This window comes from Chaetomium tenue (genome assembly GCF_020726465.1).
Source record: "Chaetomium tenue strain MPI-SDFR-AT-0079 chromosome Unknown F5144scaffold_6, whole genome shotgun sequence".
Lineage (NCBI taxonomy): Eukaryota > Fungi > Ascomycota > Sordariomycetes > Sordariales > Chaetomiaceae > Chaetomium > Chaetomium tenue.
In genome coordinates, this window is record NW_027117334.1 from 1,530,959 (window position 1) to 1,552,642 (window position 21,684).

Consider the following 21,684-nt stretch of genomic DNA (forward strand, 5'->3'; position numbering starts at 1 on the left):
TACGTGGGGGTTCACCGCATTCACTTGCTACCAATAATAAGACATCAATTGTAACGTTAATATCCGATGCAGGAGATTCTCAGGCCTCAACAAGCTTCAGAGCGCTGCAAGCCACCTCTTTGAGCCTGTTCTCCATTGGATGGAGCTCGATCGACAGGGCAGCAGCTCCCTGCAGCGAACCGCCAAGCACGGCGCCCTGGTTCTAGACGACGGCGGGGCCTGTGTTGGCGGCGCATCTTGACGTCACAGGTCCGGATGTCAGCGCCGCTGGGGGCCCTGCAATTGGGCTCCGACCAACACACCAATTCGACCCCTCCACAGCCCACTTCCGCCGTGCCGTTCATCCTCCCACGTCTTCCATGCCGGCATTTGTTTGGCCCGATCGACGTTTCACAACCCCAAGGCCAACACGCCAATTTATTATTTCAACTCGATTTTTTGGCTGAATTTGTTCGTTTCCCTCATTCCGTCCTGTCGAGAACCGGCCATTGGATCCTTCGAGAGCGGTGCTTACTGAGCTCCCTGCTCTAGGTTGTTGTGGGTTGTTGGATTTAGAGAAAAAGACCCAGAGGAGGAAGAGAGACAGCTCTTGCGTCAATTCCGTTTTTTATTCGACATTCCGCTGCCGTCCCAAGGATTCGGTATCCCGCGAGCCCACAATGCCCGTTTTCGATAGCCACGAGTACCTCACCGAGGAGGAGCGGAGGCTCAAGGAAGATCGCGAACGTACCAAGTACTGGAAAAAATGGGGTTCCTACGTCGCTGAGAGGCAGTGGGCGACGGGTGAGTTTCTGTTGCCCGTGGGGTTGAAGCTGGTTTGACTGACAAGGTCAATGTAGTGCGGGAGGACTACAGCGAGGACGGCGATGCCTGGAGTCGTAAGTTGGTCATGGCTATGTCCTCCACCGAACATTGATAAACTTACAGAGGTGGCCAGACTTCACGCACGACCACGCACGCTCGCGCGCTTACAGATGGGGTGAGGATGGCATTGCTGGTGTTTGCGATACCCATGGCTACCAAAACATCGCCTTCGCTTTCTGGAACGAGAAAGAGTAAGGCATATTGCCCTCTACGGACACAACATGGCCAAACTAATGATTGCTGTTAGCCCCTTCCTCAAGGAACGGTTATTCGGGCTGTCCAACCCCCAGGGAAACCACGGCGAGAGCATCAAGGAGGCCCACTTCCATCTGGACAACACACCTGTAAGTTTATTGCGGCCGTCCACATATCGCGTCTCCTGCTAACATTGTTTCTTTGCAGACGGTAAGACAGATCGCATAGCATACCGAGATAACCGAAAGCTTATACGTCACAGCATTCATACATGAAGTACCTGTACAAATACCCGCAAAAGGCCTTCCCCTACGAGGATCTTCTAAAGGAGAATGCGAAGCGAGGTAAGGAGGACAAGGAGTATCAAATCCTCGACACTGGCGTCTTTGACGAGGACCGCTATTGGGACATCTTCATCGAGACCGCCAAGGAAGATGACAACCCGGATGAGCTCCTTTTCCGCGTCACTGCCTGGAATAGAGGCCCCGACCGTGCCCCGCTTCACATTGTCCCCCATGTGTGGTTCCGCAACACTTGGTCTTGGGGTCGTGAGGCTGCGGACAAGCGGCCATCAATGGGTGTCCATGACGAGAACTTGATCAAGTCAAAACACCACCATCTAGGGGACCGCTATGTCCTTCTGTCTCCGTCCCCCGGCGTCGGCTCTAGCGGAGAAGATGTCCAGCCGGAATTAATATTCACCGAGAACGAAACCAACTACGAACTCCTTTACGAAGGGAAGAACGAGTCGGAATACGTCAAGGATGGCTTTCACCGTCATATTGTTGATCGTGAGAAGGGTGTCATAAACCCGGATCAGGTTGGAACCAAGGCAGCGGCGTGGTTCACTTTCAACGAAGACGGCGGCGTCAATCCCGGCGAGTGCGCAGGTATGTGCTTGCATATGACTAAGGTGGTGCTGAGCATTATTGACGAAGAGCAGTTGTTCGTTTCCGGTTCTCCAAAAGAGCTGAGACATACCTCGACGAAGAGGAGTTCGACGAGATTATCGAGAGGAAACGAGAGGAAGCCGACGACTTCTACTATCACATCAGCCCCCTACCCATGGCTGATGACCTCCGCAACATCCAAAGACAGGCTTTTGCCGGCATGATGTGGTGCAAGCAACACTATCTCTTCATCTGGGATGAGTGGGCGACCGGCGACCCCAGTCAACCACCGCCGCCACCAGGTCGAAAGGGACTCCGGAACTCTGCCTGGAAGCACTTGCACTGCGACGACATCTTATCGATGCCGGACTCCTGGGAGTACCCCTTCTTTGCCGCCTGGGATACCAGCTTCCACTGCATTACTTTGGCCATGATGGATCCCGAGTTCGCTAAGAAGCAACTCGATCTCTTCACTCGCGAGTGGTACTGCCATCCGAATGGCCAGCTTCCTGCGTAAGTAGCCTACTAGGGGTCATGGAAAATCTGGGGGCGATCAGTGACTGACATTTGGTAGATATGAGTGGAACTTTGGCGACGTTAACCCTCCCGTTCACGCTTGGGCGACCTTCCGCGTCTTCAAGATCGAGCGCAAGCTCTACGGAAGGCAGGACCTCGACTTCCTAGAGAGGGTGTTCCAAAAGCTGCTACTCAACTTTACCTGGTGGGTAAATCGGAAAGACGTCGAGGGCAAAAACGTGTTCGAGGGTGGTTTCCTCGGACTGGACAACATTGGCTTGTTCAACCGCTCGGAGCCATTGCCGACAGGTGGCACACTAGAGCAGGCTGACAGCACTGGTTGGATGGCTTTCTACTGCCTCAACATGCTTAACATCGCGCTTGAGCTCGCCAAGCACCGGCGGATTTACGAAGACATTGCTACCAAGTTCTTCGAGCACTTTATCCTCATTAGCGATGCGATGACTTTCAGGATGGGTCAGAAAGAAGAGCAGTCGCTCTGGAACGAGGAAGATGGGTTCTACTACGATGCTATCTCATGGGGCGGCCCCTGGATTCAGCAGATGCCCGTCCGGTCGCTAGTCGGCCTAATTCCGCTTTATGCAACCCTCACTCTGGAGCCGGAACTAATTAACAAGCTCCCGACCTTCAAGAAGCGGGTCGAGTGGTTCATTAACAACCGCAACGACGTGGCGGAACGGACTATGCATAGCATCCGGACCCGTGGTAAGGGCGACAGGATTCTTCTGTCGCTGGTGAGCAAGGACCGGCTTACCAAGATCCTCCAACGCATGCTGGATGAGGACGAGTTTTTCAGCCCTCATGGTATCCGCTCCTTGTCAAAGTACCACAAAGAGCACCCGTATTCCATGGAGGTCAACGGGCAGGTCTTCAAGGTAGGTTACGTCCCCGGCGACTCGGACAGCGGCCTCTTCGGCGGCAACAGCAACTGGCGAGGGCCGATTTGGCTGTGTGTCAACTTCCTTTTGGTCGAATCGCTGCAGCGCTTCTACCTCTACTTCGGGCAAAACCTTCAAGTTGAGTGCCCGGTGGGCTCGGGCGACTACATGCATCTTGGGCACGTTTCAGAGGAGATCCAGCACCGGCTGCAGCATCTCTTTGCCCGCGACAACGACGGCCGCCGCAGCATCAACGCCGGCAACGACACGCTCGACTTCGACCCCAACTGGAAGGACTATCTCTGGTTCTACGAGTTCTTCGATGGCGATAGCGGCCGTGGCCTAGGCGCAACCCACCAGTGCGGCTGGACCGGTCTCATCGCGCGCATGATCCATGACACTGGGTAAGCCCCCCTTTCGCACGACTCTCCTGTTTGATAACCATGTGACACTAACACCCACCGTCCCCCCAGCGTGAACTGCCGCCTCCCGCAGACCCCGCGCACCCCGCGCGCCGGCATGTCGCACTACTTCGACGACGTGCTCACCCGCGGCAACGGCACGCAAACGCCCAGCGCGCTGCTCTCGCCCGCCGCTCCGCGCCTGCGCCGCAGCTCCACCAACCGCTCGCTCGCCGCCCGCAGCGACTACAGCGACGCCACCAACGGGTACGAGGACGAGGAGAACGGTGGCCCCGGCGCCCAGACCCCCGGCGCCCGCAGCGCCAGGCGCGGCTCCGTCAACCCGGCCCTGCTGGCTGACCCGGAGAGGGTCAAGGCCCGTGCTGAGGCGGATGCCCATCTACATTCGTATATTAGCCAGCAGCTGGAGCGGGTGCAGTTGGAGAGGGGGGATAAGTATGAGAACTTGGAGGGGGATGAGTTCGTGGCGAAGGCTTCGTAGTTTCCGGTGGTGGTTGCTGGTTGAATATGGGTTTCTAGGATGGTTTTCTGGAGGGGGGAAAAGGGAGCGAGGTGGATGTAATAGAGGTAGATTTGAGATTGGATATACAAGGGTTTTTGGACAAGTTGTGCAGCTTGGGGATGAGATGAGTGGGAGATATTTACTGTTGTTACCTTTCAGGGGGTGGTTTGAGTTGAGGGGAAAGGCACGGCAAAACTGCCTCCGCTATTGCTAAGGCTTGTTTCCGAAGTGGATATTATCAAGCGTCAGTGGTTTAGTGGTAAAATCCATCGTTGCCATCGATGGGCCCCGCGTTCGATTCGCGGCTGACGCAGGATAAACACTTTCTCTTTTGCAATTTTTGGTGTTCTGTGTGTGCCTTTATTCAGTTGTCCCTTCGGTTGTTCGTTTAGAGGATATTGCTGAACGGCCCTCGTTATTGTGCTGATTATTTTGATGGATGGACTGCCTTACTTTGTACTTTTAGGATGTGTCCCATTCAATATGGAGCAAGAGAATGGTTCCATGATATGGAAGAGGGTGTTCTCGGCGTGGTTGTGGGGAGGAAACGGTTTTCGCTTTGTGAGAACGTTGTCCGTGAGAGGATAAAGTTAGATGTGGGATGGCTTCGGATGAACCATGCCGTTTAAAGTTTAGGCATCAGATCAGAGCCCCTGAGACAGACAGCGCAGGGCGTTGCATATGTATTGAGTCGACCGTAATTCAACAAGCAAAGCCGCATGAGACGGTTTAACCTGTTCCTTTCTCGAAATCGAGCTCGGTGCGTGAGAAGGCAACTATCAATGAGAGGACGGCGGGCCCAGCAACGATGCATACAGCAAGGCCGCCGGGTAAAGGGAACTCAGCGAAACGGCGTCTATTCGGCTCATGTACACAGGGATCCTTTTGGATTCGACCGCGAGCCTGCTTTATGGTTCGGCCACCCTCATCTCTCCGTCTCCCCCTCACACGCCCAGCTCCCAGCTCAACGAAGTTCCATTGCTACAAAAGGAGAAGTAAATTTACAGGGTGTCGGTGAGCAGCTTGTTCATCTTGGCAAGCTTGGAAGAGACGCTGAGGTCGATTGTCCTGTCGCCAACCTCGACGACGAGGCCACCGACAATATCGGGGTTAACCTAGGCGGGATTAGTACTGGGCATCCGGAGCAAGGGCCTGGGGGCAAACGCACCGTGTTCTTGACCTTGAGCTTCTTGCCAGCACCGACGTAGCTCGACTTGGAGACAGCGGTCTCAAGGCGGGAGAGGGTCCGGTTGTCCAGGGGCTATTTGTTTCCCAGTTCGTCAGCGACACATTCCCTTCATGACATCCCCCACTTCATCCACCCCAGAGAATCCGTACCTGGGCGCTAGTAACAACCATCTCGACCTCACCGCGGGCGGCGCTCATGAGCTCGCTGAACTTGGTGCAGACGCCAGGGAGAAGACCCAGGCGGTTGTTCTCGGCGAGGGTGGCGAGGAAGTTCTTGACGGTCTCGCCGGAGGCGCCGGCGTTCTTCTGCAGCTCGGCGACGACAGCGCTCTTGTCGGCAGCGGAGAGCGTCGGGGCCTGGAGGATGGTCACGAGCTTCGCATCCTTCTGGATGACGTTGCCGAGAGCGGCGAGGCCCTTAGCGGTGGGCTCGAGGGAGGAGGTCTTGACGGCGGCCGTGTACTATTTAACAGGCAAAATGACGCAGGTTAGTTGTGTCTGTTTTTTGTTGCCTTGTCCATGGCCGACAAGCAATTGAGCGCCTGCAATAACCCCCCCGACAGTGGATCCCCCACACGATGTCCAAAACGTAATGCCAATTGGGTGGTCGGGAGCGTGCGTACCAGAGCAGTGGCATAGGTGCCGTCGAGGCCGAAAAGGGCGACCGGAGGTTGGACTCTCTCGCTGGCGGCCGGGGCGGCAAAGGCGCGGGTCTGGCCGAGGAAAGCACGCTGGGGAGCTACCGTCCGCGCGGAGCGCAGCAATGCCTGTCGCGAGAACATGGTGACTGGGGGGATTGGGTGCGATGATGGACCTCGAATGTCGTGAAGCGAGCTCCCTCCAGTGTTTTCAGAGATGGGGTCCGTTTGGCGGCTCGGCAATTTCGTGGTGGCCTCAGGCAGCAGACAGCTTTACGGGTGGGACCGGGCAACTTGCACGGCCTGAAAGGCATGGCATGGAACAAGCAGATGCTTGGCATCGGACGAACTGTGGTGGGCCCACTTTGTTTTCCCAACTTCGAATCGGCAAAACGAGAGAGCATCCCGTCAACTCAACAGTACTTAACTATCTCTTCACAGTAATCTCTACAGGAAGCCCGCTTTCCCAGAGACTCCATGGCTCCGCATCACATGCAATCCCCCAAACCGAAACCCCCAATTACCATGGGCCTGCATGCTTTGCCATCCAAACCCTGATCCTAACCCTGGTTCTGCCACCAAACGAGTCCTGTATCGGCCAAGCCCAACCAAACGCCGCCATGTAAAGAAACCCAACAATCCGCCGAGTGTCTCGAAAGAAAAAAGAATGCGCGGTTTAGTCGCTACGCAGCATGCTGTCCACCAGATCGCCCAATGGACCCCAATAGTCCTTCCCGCTGGCGAGGTTGTGCTCGTCGATGAAGAGCACATACTGCTTGAAGCTGGTGTTGAGGTGTGGCTCGAGACCCAGCTCGCGGATAACGGGGTAGTGGTGGCAGTAGATGTGGGCATAGACGCGGTACATGCGCTTGAAAATCTGGCGCACCAGGGCCGGAAATGACTTGGGAAACGGTACACCTGTTCTTGGTCAGTCCTACCTGGTGCGGTTTTCGGGCTTCCATGGCTTACCGATACGACTGGGAAGAACCGCCTCGTTGTCAATGTTGCCCTGAACCCATGACATCAACTGCTCGATATACGCCGGCGCGGGCATCTTGGTCGGCCGCTTGTAGTTCTCGGTGTCCTGCCACAAATATTCAAATCTAACACATCAGCTCTGCGATTCGTACACCGATTATCTCAGACCTACTCGTCCGTGGCCTTCATCTCCGGGCACGATTGGGGAGAGCAGAACTCGGTGATGGCGCCATAGAGGAGATTGATCTGGTTGTAGAAATCCACCACTGGCGATGGTCAGTATGCATGTTTCGTGCGCTCGGTTGCTGGGGGGTACGGCGTACTGTTGACAGCCAACCACTCGTTCTCGTCTTCGCCCTCCGGGAGCTTCACCACCTTGCGCAGACTCCCTCCGCCCAGTGTGGCCTCCGCATACTGGCGAAGCTGGTAGCTCGTAGCTCCACCTTTACCGGGCACTCGGGGTCGGAACTGGTTCTTCGTCCGGTTGTTGCTAAAGAAAAATCCAAGTTAGCAAACTAGTTATTCCATGTCGCATCGCATCGCATCGGCGCCAGTCCCGTAGTGGGTTGGGCTGGCGACGCCTCAACCAAAAGCGGCTGCGCTGAGTGTGCTAGGGACTGGGGAGGGATACAATCGCTGGGTTGCCATTGTGCGTCTGCTCGCGACAACAAAAATCTACTCACACAGTTGTAAGAAAGGAGCTCATGGCGAGATCCCGGGGTCTAGGCCCTCGAAAAGATGTTCCTGAACTGAGGCCACCAGAGCAAGGCAATGGGTTAGCGGGGCAGTCCCCTGATGACGCAGCTTGCTGGAGCAACTCCACAGGCGGACCGAGTCAGGCTTCAGGGGATGCGCACCGATACAAGCTGAAGCTGGCGAATATCGGACTGCGAAAGACGCAGTATCGGCCAAGATGTTCTTTCGCGGACGATGATGCTGCTCGAGTTGGCAAAAGAGTCGAAAGTCAACAGGGCATAAGTCAAATGTGGCACGGGAGGGAGATCTGTGTTTACTTCCAATTACAGATTACAGGATTGCCGTCCCGCTCTGGCAACAGCCGCAAAGCCACTGATTGCTTGATTTACGGCGTGACAGGGGCGGTGCTTAGCGCCATGTTATAGCGGGGTCGCGGCGTCAATTCGCGTCAAATTGTTTTATCGTGTGTTTCCGCCTCCCTCCTCTCCTCTTCACAATTTCTCTCATGGTCTCGCTCTCTAAGCATCCTTCCATTTCTTCGGTTGACAAGTTGTGGGACACGTGAATTTTGGTCAATAATGGGATTGATGTCATCCCTTAGTTGTCCGGTTTCTCAACCCTCCAAAGTACCTGCCCTTCTCGTTCACTTATTTAGGTCTCACTCCATCTATGCCCACTAGGTTCCACCTTGGAGTTGTCCCAACAATATGGAACCTACCTGGTACACCTAAGTAATCATCCATCGGCTCTCTTATGACGGCTAAAAGGGTTGAAGTACAGGTTAACACACCCCGTGGCTGTTAGCGAGTATGGTACAAAATGCTAGCCTTAGGGGATCATTGGAACTTATGGGATGTTTAAGTACCTATCTAGATACTACATGACTACATTTCTTATCCCTTATCGTTTCTTAAACCGTGCCCTGATGGGCCGGGAACGGTCTCCCTCACGTACAGAAACCCTTGCACATTGGCATCGCAAAACATATGGCTCTAGAGTTCACAACACTACCAATTTGATTGTGCGTCGCTGTCGGGTCATTGTCACCCGAATGTTGACTCGATCTATCCTAGCAAACCCCGCAGACACGACATTCGGGGGAGGGGAGAAGATCATACCCTGCAACGGTTAATCGCCATCCTTGGCCTCGTTCGGGACGTCAACAACCCCTCCCTACCAGGCTCACGGGTCACCGGAATACACCACTCATGGATGTTTGGGGAATACAATACCCGGCTATAGGGGCGGGGACCGGAACATGGGGATAGTCGAGGATGAGGTGATAGCCGATGTATTTATCGTTCGTTCGTCCCTACACACAGCTCACGCGGCAAGAGTTGGTTGATAGAAGGGACACATGATTACACCGAATAACAATGCGTGCTCTGTCTCTTCTCCTCGTACTGTTCTCCGTCGCGGAGGCGGTGTCTGCCGGCCAACGCCGGAAGATTGTTCAGTCGTTTAACGTACGCCGAACCAAGAGCTCTGATTCCACCCCATTGCAGGTTGGAAATGGCAACTTTGCCTTTGGTGCGGATGTCACCGGGCTGCAGACCTTTAAGCCATATGCCATCATGTCAACATGGGGCTGGCACAACTTCAGCCTCCCTACGACGCCTGGTCAGACTTCCGTGGATGGTGCGCAATTCCTAGTTATAATATGCTTTTACATGCGAACCGATTCACTAACAGCCTCCAGACTACACCGGTCTGGAGATGTGGACGCATGGCAGACTTGTCCCGTATGAAGTACCGAACCCGGCCCAAAATGACATTTCAAACTGGCTCAGGGAAAACCCTCATCGGCTTAACTTAGCCAGGGTTGGGCTTGACTTCAACAAGAAGGATGTCACCGAGGACGACCTACGACATAAATCACAGGAGCTGGACATGTGGACTGGGAGGTTGTCATCATCCTTTGTTTATGATGGATCTCCTGTCAGGGTCGAGACGTGGGCCGATCCAGATTCAGATACCATCGCAATCAATGTCGACTCGAAGCTGTTAATAAGGGGCCTTGGTCTCTTCTTCGACTTCCCGTACCCTGACAACAAGAAGTTCAACGCCCCCTTTGTCGGCCACTTCAACCTCAGTTCCAAACATTCAACTACCTTGGATAAACTGTCTCCCAACTCCGCCAGAATAACACATACCCTAGACGCGACAACCTACTACACCCATATCTCATGGACCGGCCACGGAAACATCAGCGGTCCCACCATCGGAACCCACCGCTACACCTTCACCTCACCCCAAACCCACAACATCCAACTAACCATCACCTTCTCCCCCACCCCCACCCCCCTCCAAACCACCTACCCCCTCATCACCACCACCTCCCGCCGCTGGTGGCACACCTTCTGGACGCACGGCGCCTTCATCGACCTCACCTCCATCCGCGACCCGCGCGCCCACCAGCTCCAAAAACGCATCATCCGCTCCCAGTACCTGACCGCCATCAACTCGGCCTCCTCCTCCCCACCGCAAGAATCCGGCCTCGTCAACAACGGCTGGCACGGCAAGTTCCACCTGGAAATGGCCCTCTGGCACACCCTGCCCTTCGCCCGCTGGAATCATCCCGACCTCCTGCGCCGCAGCCAGCCAGCTACCTACGAGCGGCTGCTGCCCGCGGCTGTGGAGCGGGCGCGGGTGCAGGGGTATGGTGGTGGTGATGGTGGTGGTGCGCGCTGGGGGAAGATGACGGATCCCCAGACGGGCCGCAGCGCGCCGGGGGATATCAATGCGTTATTGATATGGCAGCAGCCGCATCCGTTGTACTTTGCCGAGGTGGAGTGGCGGGCGAGTGGTGGGAGGGGGGGCGCGGCGAAGGTGGAGGTGTTGGAGCGCTGGGATAGGGTTGTTACGGCGACGGCGGATTTTATGGCGGCGTATGCGTGGTGGAATGCCTCGACGGGGGTGTTTGATCTTGGTCCGCCGATGTATCCCGTCTCGGAGAATACGGATCCGAACGTGACGCGGAACGCGGCGTTTGAGCTGGCGTATTGGCGCTTTGGGCTGGATGTGGCGGTGCGGTGGAAGGAGAGGATGGGTCGGCCTGTGCCTAGGGAGTGGGTGACGGTGAGGGATGGGCTGGCGCCGCTGCCGATAGTGGACGGGACGTACGCCGTGTATGAGGGGATCGAGGGGATGTGGACGTCGAATGAGACGACGAATGATCACCCGGCCATGGCGGGGATTTATGGTTTACTGCCGCCTCCGACGAGTGGGAAGCCCCTGGATATGGATGCGTTGAAGAAGACGGCGCGGAAGATCAAGGAGTTGTGGGCGCTGGACTTTTTGTACGGGTGGGACTTTTCTATGCTAGCTATGAACTCGCTGCGGCTGGGGGATCCGGAGCAGGCGGTTGAGTATCTGCTGCATCCGATCTTCGACTTCGATGATGCTGGGTATCCGGTAGGGGGATCAAGGGTACCGACGCCGTATTTCCCGAATTCGGCCTCGTTGCTCGTTGCAACGGCGATGATGGCTGGGGGGTGGGATGGTAATGAAGGAAAGACGGGGCACTGGCCTAAGTCATGGGAGAAATATGTGCGCGTAGAGGGATTTCTGCCCGCGTTGTAAGGGGTTAGGGGTTAGTCATCTTCCTAGACAGGTCCCCAGTGGGTGTAATAAAGCACGCCAGTTTTGAAACTGATAACTTGAGGACTACATTTGTCCTATTTGTCTGTCTTGTTGGTGACTTAGATGTTAGCATCGATGTCCTTGGTGAAATGCTATGACGATAAGCGGTGATCCAACAGACTCCTGACCCAGAAGCTCAAATCGTAATTTCCATCCTTCATCACTATGATTTAGGCGCTCGTTTCTATGAGGCCTCATGGCTCTCGGCCATGGAGTGGATGGAGGGCATTTCACAATATTCTGCCTCCAAACCACTGTTCTCTCCCCATCGTGTCGACTCTTCCACCGTTAAAGCAGGACCTCGCCCAGGTTTTCCCCTTCGAACCCCTCCTTAGCGAGCATCTTCACCTTCGTCTTCTCCTTGATCTTGTCCTGCTGCTTCCTCTGCTTGGCCAGGCTCTGGACAAGCTCAACGTCGGCCAAATCGTACCCCGGGGGCGCGTCGTCCTCCTTGTCGAGGTCGATCTCGCCTAGCAGCAGCACGTTTTCTCCGCGCACCAGAAACAGGCCCCGGTCGACGTCTGCGTATAGGCCCCGTACCTGGTCAGGTGCTGTTCCGGGAGGGACAAATATTCTCTCCTTGGTTGACTGCAATACCAGATTTGCTGAACCAAGCATGTTAATTCATACTGTCCATCAAGGTCACACTCTCCGTGGCATGGCGGTTCATACCAAACTGATCCCAGCTGCGCAGGATTCCCACAAGTTTGCGTCCATCGCGCAGCGCCAACATCAGCTTTTCTGCTCGGCGTCAGTGTGCGTTGCGTAGGCTGAGTCAGGCCAAGTGAAGCTGCGTTGGGCGGAAATGCTTACTGTCGGTAAGGTCTAGAAGTTGGGCGGCAGTCGTAAACATCTGCGCGGGCAGTTGCTGGGGCGGCGGCGGGGGACGCCCTAGAGCGGGTGGCATCCCCCCGGGGCCACCATGCTGTTGTTGCATGGGAGGAGGGGGAGGGTCGGAAATGGTGAGGTTCTCCATTTTGTTACCGCGTCATGAGTTGGGTTTTATTTTTCAGTGCGGTATTTCTCGGTCCATCGGCGTTCAATAAAGTTTAGTGAGCTGCTCCAACTCTTGATGTTCTTTTGGGAGCTGTTTTTAGACGTGCATTGCGTTGTTGAAGCTAAAATATGGAGCTCCTTCCGTGATAAGTTGTGAGTCTCGATCCCAACAGCGCATGCAAGCGCCAGCCCACCTGAAAGTTGACCCCACTGTGGGACGTTCTTCGTTGGTTGTGGCAGAGCCCTGGGCGATCGGCCTCCCTGCATTGGTCGGATTAACCACAGGCCGCTTGCTACTTTAATTCCCCGGCATGTGGACCTCAGCCACACCATAGCGACGTAAGAGCAGCCACAGCACAGCACAGTGTTTCCGGCGATGGCACTGGCTAGAGCCGGTTGTCGGCAGCTGTCTCAATCGCATGGTACCCGCCGCCATTTGACGGATTGTCTGCGTTTATTGTTCCCAGCAGCCTTCTACTCACCTGGTGCTTTGACACGCACAATCGCCTTCTACGAAGTACTTAGAGCGCCTTTGAGGCAGAAGATGTCCGAACGCCTCCTTTACACTACGATTTCCCATTATTATTTTTGATACCACCACAAATCCGCTACTGTTTCCCCAACAGTCGCCCGCCGCATCATTCGCTGCCTCAGTTTTACACGATTGACCCTCGTGCCCTAGGCACTCGACACGAATCCCTCCATACCAAGTTGACCACACAATGGCAACGACCGAAGCCGCCATGGCTGATTCTCCCGCCTACCGTCCCGACCGCCGTGTCAACGGCTCGCCTCCACCCGCTCAGTCAAAGCGAGACAAGCGCCGCCAAATGCTTGCCGACCGTCTCGCCTCGCTCTCCGACAAGTTCGGCAAGGACAAGGACCAGGCGTTTCGCGAGCAGCTTCATAAGATCCAAATTGATACCACATTGGTCATGAAAGTTGATCCCTATGTCGATCGACCCCTTGACAGCTTTGAGCAAGACCAGCAAAGACTGCAACAGCTCAACGGAGACGCCGACGGCCAGTCGGGGTCACAGACTCTACTGGATAGAGCCGGGCCGAGATTCGCTCAGTGGATGGAAAAGGTCCAAGATTTAGTCGAACAACGAGACTACGCTCTCACCAAGTACAAGGTGTGTATATTCTTGGGCTCCTCGCCTTCCCCTCTTACCGACAGACGACTGACTGGCTTGTTCACAGTTTGACTACGAGAAGAAGACTTCAGAATTCCTCACAGCCCATGCCTTTAAGACAGAAACGGCAAACCGAGAATACAAAGCTCTCTCACAAACGCTCCGCGACCGTTTAATCAACGTGATCATGAGCAAAAAATCCCGATTGAACAGGGAAAAGGAGGCTCTGGAGATATCGGATGCATCGGCGCTCCTGCTCCACCCCAATCAGTTCAGCATCACCAACCCCGCGAGCCCAGGAGGCGCCCATGGCAAGCGAGCGACACGACAACGCCGAGAATTGGAAGATATGACCTTTGAAAACAAAAAGAGGAAGCGGTTAAACAACAACGACGACGATGGGTCGCCCGTACCACAGCGCCGGGCGCTGGATGCTTCGGGCACCACGCCGCTCTGGCAAACAGATCGGCTAGCCTCGCGGAAACCCACGGGGACAGTATACAGCATTGACAAGCTCTTTACCGACAAGGAACTCGGCATGACCTCTAGCGCGGCGACCCTGGCGGCCCGGAAATACATCCTCACCCACAAGCCTAAGCTCGACGACCAGGGCCGTCCGATCAAGTCACCCGATGGCAGCGATTCCGGGGCCGGCGACAACGACGAGGACGGGTCGGACTCAGTTCCTTCCGCGCCCATGATGGAGCGGAATGTGTCGCATGCTACACGCAGCGGCCGGGGAGGGGCCAACAACCCCAACTTCACCGATGATAAGCTCATGGGCATGGAGATGCTCGCCAATTTCGACTTTCAGGGTAACTTCGACCGCATGCTCGCAGCGGACCCGAAACTACCGCCAACCTTCCCGTCGACGTACATCAAGGGCAACAAGATGGAGTACAACGTGCCCACGGTCCTCAATGCCGAGGATGCGCACGGTGACATAATGGTGATGCAAGCGCTGAAACAGTACGACGAGACACACGGCGTGGGCTCCAACTTCTCGGTGGAGAATGGTAGCCGCAAGCTGCTGGAGGCCGCGTCGATGCCCGCACAGGATGCACGGTTCGTAGCATACCTGCAAGGGGAAAGGCCATCAGAAAACCAGGTTAGGCAACAGCTGGGGCTTCCCCTCTTGTCGGATGTCGTCGAGCCGGTCATGTCGGAACGAGCCGGGACTCCTAAGCTGGGCCATGGGAGCACTCCGAACCCGTCTCCTGCGAAGGGATCGGCGCTTGGAGGCGTTTCGATGAGCCGGCAGTCGAGCGCTAATGGCGTACCGATGAGCCGGACCAGCAGTCGAAAAGGCGGCCGAGGTGGGCGGGGTGGTTGATGATACACTACGGGGAAGCAGGGAGGCGGTAGCTGGGCCACCACGGATAACGTTATGCATGTTGAACTCGTTCTCGGGCGTTTTGGGGAGCACGGCTTGCTGGCTCGCGGTTTGGTATTCATTTGCGGTTGGTATAACCACGGATACAGGGATGGATGGTGTTGGGCCGGATCTTGCACACCAGCGAAGGGTATTTGTACTTGGCTATCACAGTTTTGCTTTTATACCCGACTTCTCCAAGTCTCAATTAATTCTCCTTTGCTCGCTGCTACGAACTCTCTATCAATAACATGTCATGAACCCCATATCCAACACGATACAATCTACGGCCCAAAAACCAACGCCCTTACCTCAATACTCTCCCTCCCCTCCGCCCCAACCCTCGTCCTCGGATCCTCAAACGCACTATGCGGCACCCTGCCCCCCTTCACCCCACTCCCCTCCTTCAGCGCCTCACTATCAAAGCACTCCAACAGGATCCGCTCCTCCCCCGTCATCCCACTCAGATAATACCACTCCTGGCCCGCCTCGTAGCGGATCGCCGCCGTCTGGCCCACGTAGCCGCCCGCGCTCGCCGGGTACCGGTGCTCCACGGGAACCACGTCGCTGTCGCGCAGCGTCGCCGACCGCGCGAAGGCTAGTGGCGACGCCTCCACGGGTCGGGTGTTCAGCGGCCGCCACACGTTGATGATCCGGTACCGCTGGGCGAGGTACGCCTCGGCGGCTTCGGGGGTGGGCGCGTGGCGTCGGATGCGTTGCGCCGTGGAGCTGGTGGTTTGGTCGATGTGCACGCGGGAGACGGGCTGGCGGGCGCTGTTGGGGCGGCGGATTGTGTCTGGCATGGGGGAGGGGGGTGTTAGTGTGGGTTTTGGATCTTAAAGCGGTGTGTTCTGGGATTAAGTATGTTGGTCACGTACGGTCAAAGATGATCACCTCGTTTGCGTCTGGGACGTTGTCTAGGAGGAGGCGCTCGATTTCAGGGTAGTAGTTCTTTTTGATGGACTCGTCGTCCGTGAAGGAGGTCTCGGCGGAAGGGGGCTGGTTTTGCAGGATTTGGAAGGCGTCTTTGTCAAGAGTGAAGGAGGATTCCTTGCCACGGGCGTCGTGGATGAGAACGTCGTGGGTAATGGAACCAAAGTTACGAAGGGGGACACCGGGCGGATGATCACCAGCGAGGTTGTACGGCACCGAACCGTCTTCGGGAGGAAGGTAGAAGTTAAGGGCGGCAACAACGTCGCCACGAGGAGGTTCGGGTACGGCAGTCATGGTGTTGTTGGATAAGGGCAGTTGTTCGAAGCTGGTGAGAAGGTGTATCAGGTAGTACAAGAGGCTTGTGAGGAGGCGGCGAAGATGATGATGATTAGGAAGATATTCAATTTGTTCGAAGTGATGGATGGAAGCATGCAGTATATATATCTCTTTTGTCTTCTTAGGCTTCACGTTGAGCCGAGCAGTTTGTTTTCTAAGCCTCCATTTCAAAGCATGATGATGGATCGAGATACTTCGACCAGGAAGGACGACGTCAAGAAGCCGCTGCTTGCCGATGGGGCAATCCAGCTCGGACTTGTCGCGAACACCGTTTGTATTGCACAAGGCGTAAGGCGCGAGGTCGTGCAAGGTAAGTCCAACGCCTCTGATTCGACATTAGTAATTAGATAATTGGAGGCATAGATTTCCCCGATTTTGGACTTGATTATTCTGTTGAGCCATGTCGAGAGCATGTGAGCATGTGAGCATGGATGTCTCAGCTTCCCCGATGTGTGGGGCTGTTGCTAACTTTCAAGGGGAAAGGTTGTCCCGCTTTCGAGTGGATGCGACAAAATGTGATTGGCGGTTCATCCAAAAAGACCTTGCCCAAAGAGGCAGCATGTAAACAGTGTTGTGTGGATTTCCCTGCGTTGCACAGAGACTTCGCATTGGCCCTCATCAAGCACCGACGCCACCGTTATCGATACCGACGCGCAACCTCGAGGGTTTGGGTTGTTGGGGTGTCTTACCTGCTTACATCCTTGCTTGCGACAAGTATTTTGGCGACAGCGGGATTGCAGCGATGGAGGAGGAGCGCACCATCACGTTGGACCTGGGGTCATCTCCAGATCCATTGATCGACCCAATTCTCAGCCCACCCATGATGCCCCCCTCAGCCATCAAGAAGAAGAGCCAGGCTGCTGAGCACCTGTTTACCGCCCTCGCTCCGTCGCCAAGGAAGCAGACCTTCGAGCTAGATGTCGGAGACGAACGAACACCCCAACGACTACGCGTCACGGTCGAGGCCGACGATGAGGGGACGCGTAGTACCAGCCGTCGCCTCTTTCAGTCACCCACCCCGAAACAACGACGCCTAACGCCGCGGAGAGAAACGATTGTCACAACAACAGTGCCTCTACGCGGTCTGAGCGACGATGAGGGCGGCGCGCTGAGCAACGCGACACCGAGGAAGAGGGGTCGGCCACGCAAGTCGGGTACTCCCGCAACAGCGCGGCGCAAAAGACCTGGGACACCGGCCAAGGGGCGGAAGAGCGTGGGGCGCGCCTCTGTATCTCCTCAAAAGGATACCCTCGCGTCAGATATCGGAATCGAGACGACGCCGCGTCCCACAAAACGCAAGGCCATATCGCCGGCAAAGGACGGCGCGCCGGCTAGCCAACCGCGGAAACGAGGGAGGCCAAGGAAACAAACGATTACTGAAGATGAGGTAGCGCGTCTAGGGCAGGAAATCCCGTCGAAACATGAGGGCCACGATAATGCTTTGGTTGTCCCTGCGGCGAATCAACCAAGCGACGGCATGGATGATGATATCTGGCTCGCAACTCTGTCCGGCCAACCAACACCGGGCCCCCAGAGGCAAGAACAAAATCACGAACCCGAATTCCCCACCAACAACCACCACATCGATTTCGAGCCCCAATTGCCCCGACAGGAAGCGGACTACCAACAGTACGATTGGCCGGATATGGGTGGGGGAGCCGATTCATACAGCGAGGCTGGGTCATTGGCGAGTGACCAAGGCGATGATGACCAGGACTTCGAGGACACCATCATGGCAGAGGAGTTTACCATGATTTCCATCGGTTCCTTGCCATCAATGCAACCAAACTCAAGTGTGATGGCCCCAGCGCACGAGGAGCTTGGTGAAGCTACGAGCCTGATCATAAACGGCGCGCTGGAGTCCCTGAGGCAAAGCCAAAACAGACCGGTGGAAGAGGTTGCAAGCCCCGAGCCGAGCACTCGCCTTCCTGAAGCACAGCAAAGTACTGTCGAAGCTAGGTCGCAAAGCCGTGCGCAACAACAACAAGAACTCCAGCTCCCGCCACCTCCTAGTTCACCGCAGGCTTTGAGGCGAAGTCCACGGAGGGCGACGGCCCAACCTCTTGCCCGACAACTTGCCCACAAAAGTCTCCAACGAGAAGACCGCCAGTCGCCAGCACCCCGCCAGTCACCAGCACCCCGCCAGTCACCAGCACCTCGCCAGCCATCGGTGCCCCATCACTCACCAGAAACACGGCCGTCACCGGTCAGCTTTGAGCCGCAGAATACAAGCGCCTACGACGATTCCTTCTCCGAAATCCCCGAGGCCGTGTTAATAGCCGCAACACCTGGGCGACCACGCCAGTCACAACACCAGACAGAAGTGGCAGCCGAGGACATCCAACCGTCCATTGAACGGCCCTCAAGAGTGAACCACTCCAATCCCCAATCTGAGACGAATAGGCTGTTGACTCCTGATGAGACACCCTCCCCGATTCCATCCGATACCGAAGACCACAATCCCCCAACAAAGCCTCCGAGGCCCACATTGGATGTTGACCTCCCCTCCTCTCCCCCGATCGCAAGCCCCGTGCTCCTGAACAATGCCGCCGCGCAACATATCAGACGCAACTCCACCGAGACACCCGCCGATCAACTGTCGTCCTTCACATCGTCGAACTTAGGAGCTCGAGACGCCGACCCCGTACACCTACCGCTCCCCGAACCCCATCGCCGACCGACTCTCTCCCCCATCGTTCGTGCCGGACGTGCCCTACAACTCATCACATCGGACCCACCATCACCCCCAGAGAGGGGCAGCGTGCTCGGGAGCCCGTTTCGAAGCTCTGTGCCCAAGTCGAGCCAATCGCCCGTACCGGTTCTGCCCCTTGCCGCGGCGGCAGCCGGAGCAACACGGTCTCCATCGCAACCTCGAATCGATCCTTTGGCCCAGTCTCCGTCAAGGTCCTGGCTTGCGCCCTTGAATCAAATGAAGGACTTCATCGTCCGCGGCGCCCAATCACTCTCCCCGGCACGCGTCTCCGTTTCCGGTACAGATAACATGGATGACCCGTTTGGGCCGGATCCGGGCGAGTCGACCGCGGCTGGCTCCGTGCGTACTACCTTGTTTAGCGGCCCTGGTCGGCAAGAATTCGACCGGGATGCTACTGTCAGTGTGGCCAGTTCACCGGGCGCAAATCCTGTGAATGATGGCGACCAGATGAGCTTGCAGGGCCAGGGAAACCCTGCAGGACGCTCGCAGAGATCTGCCTCTCCCATTCTGGGCGACGTTACTTACCCTGAGCTTCCGAGAGTGGGCGGGGACCGACCAAGGATGCAAGAGGAGCGAACGAACCGACCAAATTTTGCAATGTCGGTCACGGCTCCACCCACAGACACCAGGCCGCAGGCGGCTTTGGACCAGCAAGAACAAACGTACGACGAAGGGGGGGAGGATGAAGACGATGACATCTGGGCCATTGAAGCCCAGCGCCCCGCTCCTTTCGCACCGAGGAATGTGCTGACAAGGCGGGAGCCACCCCGCGAACCACCTCAAAGAAACAAAATCCAGAGTCTTTGGGAGCAAAATAGCCGACATCTAATGTCCAGCGATGATGGAGACCAATCCTCCTACAACAATGTTCCTAAAACGGACGCTCTTACTAATGAGAAGAACGAGTCCAGAAGACCTGCGCAGACCCGGACGGAACGAGTCCCAGTTCGTTTCGAAAGAAACTCACCCATGGAGGACGAAGAATTCAGCATGCTATCTCAAACTCGCCAGAGGAAAGAAGCAGCACCCACCAGCCAACCAGCGAAGAAGCCGGACCTTGCCGCCTTCTTCTCGTCGCCTGCCATACTCCCCGATATGGACCAGGCACCTGGTGCTGGCCTGTCCAAAGCGTTGGGCTCTCAAAATCCACGGCAGATGGACTCGACTCTGCAAAAACCACGAAGCATACCTGTTCAAAGACAGCAATCATCTGGAAACAGCTTGTTTGCTCAGTATCTCCAGCCGCAGACCGAGAACCGATTGCCTTCAGTTCCACAGAAGCAGCTTGAAATTGGAACCCGCCAAAGGAGTGTTGACCTATTTTCTCCCGTCCGGGATAGCGTCGAACGAAGCAGTCCGGATCAAGCAGCCGCACCTGTCCAACGACCCAGCTTTCCACATAATGTAAAGGAGGTCGCTCCGGCCAACTTCTCCGAGCGGGCAAGCTTCGCGCCACAGCAGCGCCTGTCCGTAAACAATGCAAGAACGGCCGCTCCTATTCCACGAGCGATCTCGCCAGAAAGCGAGGAGGATGCTCCTTTAGACCATATCCCTCAAAAGAAGAACTTCACCCCTCGCCGGCGACAAGCCAACAACACGCTCTTCCAACCAAAGCCCGTAGCTCCGGCAAACTCGCTATTTGGCGACAACCAGATATCATCTTTCTTCTCTCGATCTCGCCCCCAGTCTCAGCAACATACCCAGCCACGAGCAGGCGAGGACGAGGACGAGGAAGAAGAAGCAAGCTTCGTGTCGCCTCCGCACAAGGCAATACCAGACCGAGCAGGTTCGCCAACAAAATCATGCATCCGTTCGCCTCTCAAACCCAAGACACCCGGGCGCGTGGTTGAGTTTACCAGCAGCACCCTCTCCCCGCTGGCGCAAGCGCAGGCCCGAGCCGAACGGCGCGCGAGCATGTCACCTGAAAAGAACGACCGCCCACGGAATAACCGCGGAAACATCCTGGCCAACAACACGGAAGCGGACAAAGAAAACCGCTCCTCGTCACCATCCCTCTCCCTATCCCCGTCCCCATCTCCCTCCCCCTCCCCGCAACGAACCCAACGCCGCCAAACCCTCACCTCCTCCGCTCCAACCCACACCAGCAGCACCACAACCCAGCAGCAACTATCCCCGCACAAATGGACCCGCGCCCACTGGCTACGCCTCGACGAGCTGCTCCAAGCCCGCAAGCGCGGTTCCCTCCAGCTGCAGCTCCTGCTCGCCCGCTCCCCCAACGCCCGCCTCGCTTCATCGTCATCTCCCAGCGGCAGCCTGCGACAGCTCCTTGGAAAGCAAGTCACGGCGCAGGGCGAGCGGATGGAGATCCAGGGGTGGCATTTGGATGTGGTGGAGGGATTTTTGGGGGAGCTCGGTGGTTCCGGCGGCCCGGCGGCGGCGTGGGGCGTCACGCAGATTGCGAAGCGGGTGTTTGCGCTGTTGGTGGGCGAGGAGAGGAGGCGGTTGGGCTTGGTGCCTTCCTCTAGGGGGGGCAGGCACGGGTCGCTGGCTGTTGGGGGGTGGGAGGCGGAGAGGGAGTGGGAGGGGGAGGAGGATGGGTTTTGAAAGGGTTGGGAGAGAGAGTTTCATATGCAAGATTTGTTGGGGGGGTGTGGTGGTGGATGACCTGTGGGAAGAAGCAGGGTTGGGCTCTGTATCGGTGCTTGTCGGGTTTACAGCACTGTGTGGGATGATGTGACGAAGTGATTACGAGTTTGATATAGTATAGTGCATATGGCGTTGGGGGTCCCGGTTGGGTTTGGACATTG

The 21,684-nt window shown here is 56.4% G+C and overlaps 8 protein-coding genes and 1 non-coding gene across 9 annotated transcripts; 5 read left to right on the forward strand and 4 right to left on the reverse strand.

Annotated features, from left to right (window-relative positions):
* The first annotated feature begins 318 nt into the window (after positions 1-318).
* F5144DRAFT_582067 (Six-hairpin glycosidase-like protein) lies at positions 319-4,601 on the forward strand. The gene is made up of 9 exons (XM_066789472.1): positions 319-783; positions 840-878; positions 938-1,055; positions 1,112-1,208; positions 1,230-1,231; positions 1,321-1,949; positions 2,003-2,462; positions 2,524-3,768; positions 3,838-4,601. Exons 1-9 carry the CDS (start codon positions 660-662, stop codon positions 4,265-4,267), a joined length of 3,144 nt encoding a protein of 1,047 aa, XP_066639724.1. The 5' UTR covers positions 319-659; the 3' UTR covers positions 4,268-4,601.
* On the forward strand, positions 4,531-4,601 carry F5144DRAFT_t149. Its single transcript has one exon. It is a non-coding gene; the product is annotated as a tRNA-Gly (tRNA).
* A 688-nt stretch (positions 4,602-5,289) lies between these two features.
* F5144DRAFT_538780 (ATP synthase delta subunit-domain-containing protein) lies at positions 5,290-6,431 on the reverse strand (the record flags this gene model as incomplete). The annotated part of the gene is made up of 4 exons (XM_066787108.1): positions 6,100-6,431; positions 5,627-5,920; positions 5,457-5,549; positions 5,290-5,403 (listed from the first exon to the last, which is right to left on the reverse strand). Exons 1-4 carry the CDS (start codon positions 6,256-6,258, stop codon positions 5,290-5,292), a joined length of 660 nt encoding a protein of 219 aa, XP_066639725.1. The 5' UTR covers positions 6,259-6,431.
* A 24-nt stretch (positions 6,432-6,455) lies between these two features.
* Positions 6,456-8,147, reverse strand: F5144DRAFT_582075 (Mob1/phocein). Its single transcript, XM_066789473.1, has 6 exons — positions 7,950-8,147; positions 7,776-7,841; positions 7,416-7,582; positions 7,265-7,358; positions 7,084-7,217; positions 6,456-7,032 (listed from the first exon to the last, which is right to left on the reverse strand). Exons 2-6 carry the CDS (start codon positions 7,796-7,798, stop codon positions 6,791-6,793), a joined length of 660 nt encoding a protein of 219 aa, XP_066639726.1. The 5' UTR covers positions 7,799-7,841; positions 7,950-8,147; the 3' UTR covers positions 6,456-6,790.
* Positions 8,148-9,042: 895 nt separating this feature from the next.
* F5144DRAFT_348414 (Six-hairpin glycosidase-like protein) lies at positions 9,043-11,544 on the forward strand. Its single transcript, XM_066784276.1, has 2 exons — positions 9,043-9,426; positions 9,488-11,544. The coding sequence occupies exons 1-2, from the start codon at positions 9,165-9,167 to the stop codon at positions 11,368-11,370; spliced, it is 2,145 nt and encodes a 714-aa protein (XP_066639727.1). The 5' UTR covers positions 9,043-9,164; the 3' UTR covers positions 11,371-11,544.
* Positions 11,545-12,504, reverse strand: F5144DRAFT_348409 (uncharacterized protein). The gene is made up of 3 exons (XM_066784275.1): positions 12,244-12,504; positions 12,103-12,171; positions 11,545-12,035 (listed from the first exon to the last, which is right to left on the reverse strand). Exons 1-3 carry the CDS (start codon positions 12,404-12,406, stop codon positions 11,719-11,721), a joined length of 549 nt encoding a protein of 182 aa, XP_066639728.1. The 5' UTR covers positions 12,407-12,504; the 3' UTR covers positions 11,545-11,718.
* Positions 12,505-12,791: 287 nt separating this feature from the next.
* F5144DRAFT_632414 (Sds3-like-domain-containing protein) lies at positions 12,792-15,168 on the forward strand. Its single transcript, XM_066792497.1, has 2 exons — positions 12,792-13,562; positions 13,630-15,168. The coding sequence occupies exons 1-2, from the start codon at positions 13,149-13,151 to the stop codon at positions 14,893-14,895; spliced, it is 1,680 nt and encodes a 559-aa protein (XP_066639729.1). The 5' UTR covers positions 12,792-13,148; the 3' UTR covers positions 14,896-15,168.
* Positions 15,169-16,642, reverse strand: F5144DRAFT_582088 (uncharacterized protein). The gene is made up of 2 exons (XM_066789474.1): positions 15,813-16,642; positions 15,169-15,730 (listed from the first exon to the last, which is right to left on the reverse strand). The coding sequence occupies exons 1-2, from the start codon at positions 16,159-16,161 to the stop codon at positions 15,219-15,221; spliced, it is 861 nt and encodes a 286-aa protein (XP_066639730.1). The 5' UTR covers positions 16,162-16,642; the 3' UTR covers positions 15,169-15,218.
* Positions 16,643-16,945: 303 nt separating this feature from the next.
* On the forward strand, positions 16,946-21,481 carry F5144DRAFT_657057 (uncharacterized protein; the record flags this gene model as incomplete). The annotated part of the gene is made up of 1 exon (XM_066793178.1): positions 16,946-21,481. The coding sequence occupies one exon, from the start codon at positions 16,946-16,948 to the stop codon at positions 21,479-21,481; it is 4,536 nt and encodes a 1,511-aa protein (XP_066639731.1).
* Positions 21,482-21,684: the final 203 nt, after the last annotated feature.

Excerpts from the sequence above, each read along its gene's own strand:
- F5144DRAFT_348414 (XM_066784276.1), top strand. The coding sequence starts at position 9,165 with ATGCGTGCTCTGTCTCTTCTCCTCGTACTGTTCTCCGTCGCGGAGGCG. Across the intron at positions 9,427-9,487 it reads TGGTCAGACTTCCGTGGATG|ACTACACCGGTCTGGAGATG; the intron begins GTGCGCAATTCC and ends AACAGCCTCCAG.
- F5144DRAFT_348409 (XM_066784275.1), bottom strand. The coding sequence starts at position 12,406 with ATGGAGAACCTCACCATTTCCGACCCTCCCCCTCCTCCCATGCAACAA. Across the intron at positions 12,172-12,243 it reads ACTTCTAGACCTTACCGACA|AAAAGCTGATGTTGGCGCTG; the intron begins GTAAGCATTTCC and ends GACGCCGAGCAG. Across the intron at positions 12,036-12,102 it reads GCGCAGCTGGGATCAGTTTG|CAAATCTGGTATTGCAGTCA; the intron begins GTATGAACCGCC and ends TGCTTGGTTCAG.
- F5144DRAFT_582067 (XM_066789472.1), top strand. The coding sequence starts at position 660 with ATGCCCGTTTTCGATAGCCACGAGTACCTCACCGAGGAGGAGCGGAGG. Across the intron at positions 1,056-1,111 it reads GCTTTCTGGAACGAGAAAGA|CCCCTTCCTCAAGGAACGGT; the intron begins GTAAGGCATATT and ends GATTGCTGTTAG. Across the intron at positions 1,950-2,002 it reads CAATCCCGGCGAGTGCGCAG|TTGTTCGTTTCCGGTTCTCC; the intron begins GTATGTGCTTGC and ends GACGAAGAGCAG.
- F5144DRAFT_582075 (XM_066789473.1), bottom strand. The coding sequence starts at position 7,798 with ATGAGCTCCTTTCTTACAACTGT. Across the intron at positions 7,359-7,415 it reads CGAGTGGTTGGCTGTCAACA|TGGTGGATTTCTACAACCAG; the intron begins GTACGCCGTACC and ends GACCATCGCCAG. Across the intron at positions 7,218-7,264 it reads GAGATGAAGGCCACGGACGA|ATTTGAATATTTGTGGCAGG; the intron begins GTAGGTCTGAGA and ends CTGATGTGTTAG.
- F5144DRAFT_632414 (XM_066792497.1), top strand. The coding sequence starts at position 13,149 with ATGGCAACGACCGAAGCCGCCATGGCTGATTCTCCCGCCTACCGTCCC. Across the intron at positions 13,563-13,629 it reads ACGCTCTCACCAAGTACAAG|TTTGACTACGAGAAGAAGAC; the intron begins GTGTGTATATTC and ends GCTTGTTCACAG.
- F5144DRAFT_582088 (XM_066789474.1), bottom strand. The coding sequence starts at position 16,161 with ATGACTGCCGTACCCGAACCTCCTCGTGGCGACGTTGTTGCCGCCCTT. Across the intron at positions 15,731-15,812 it reads CGAGGTGATCATCTTTGACC|ACACAATCCGCCGCCCCAAC; the intron begins GTACGTGACCAA and ends CCCCCATGCCAG.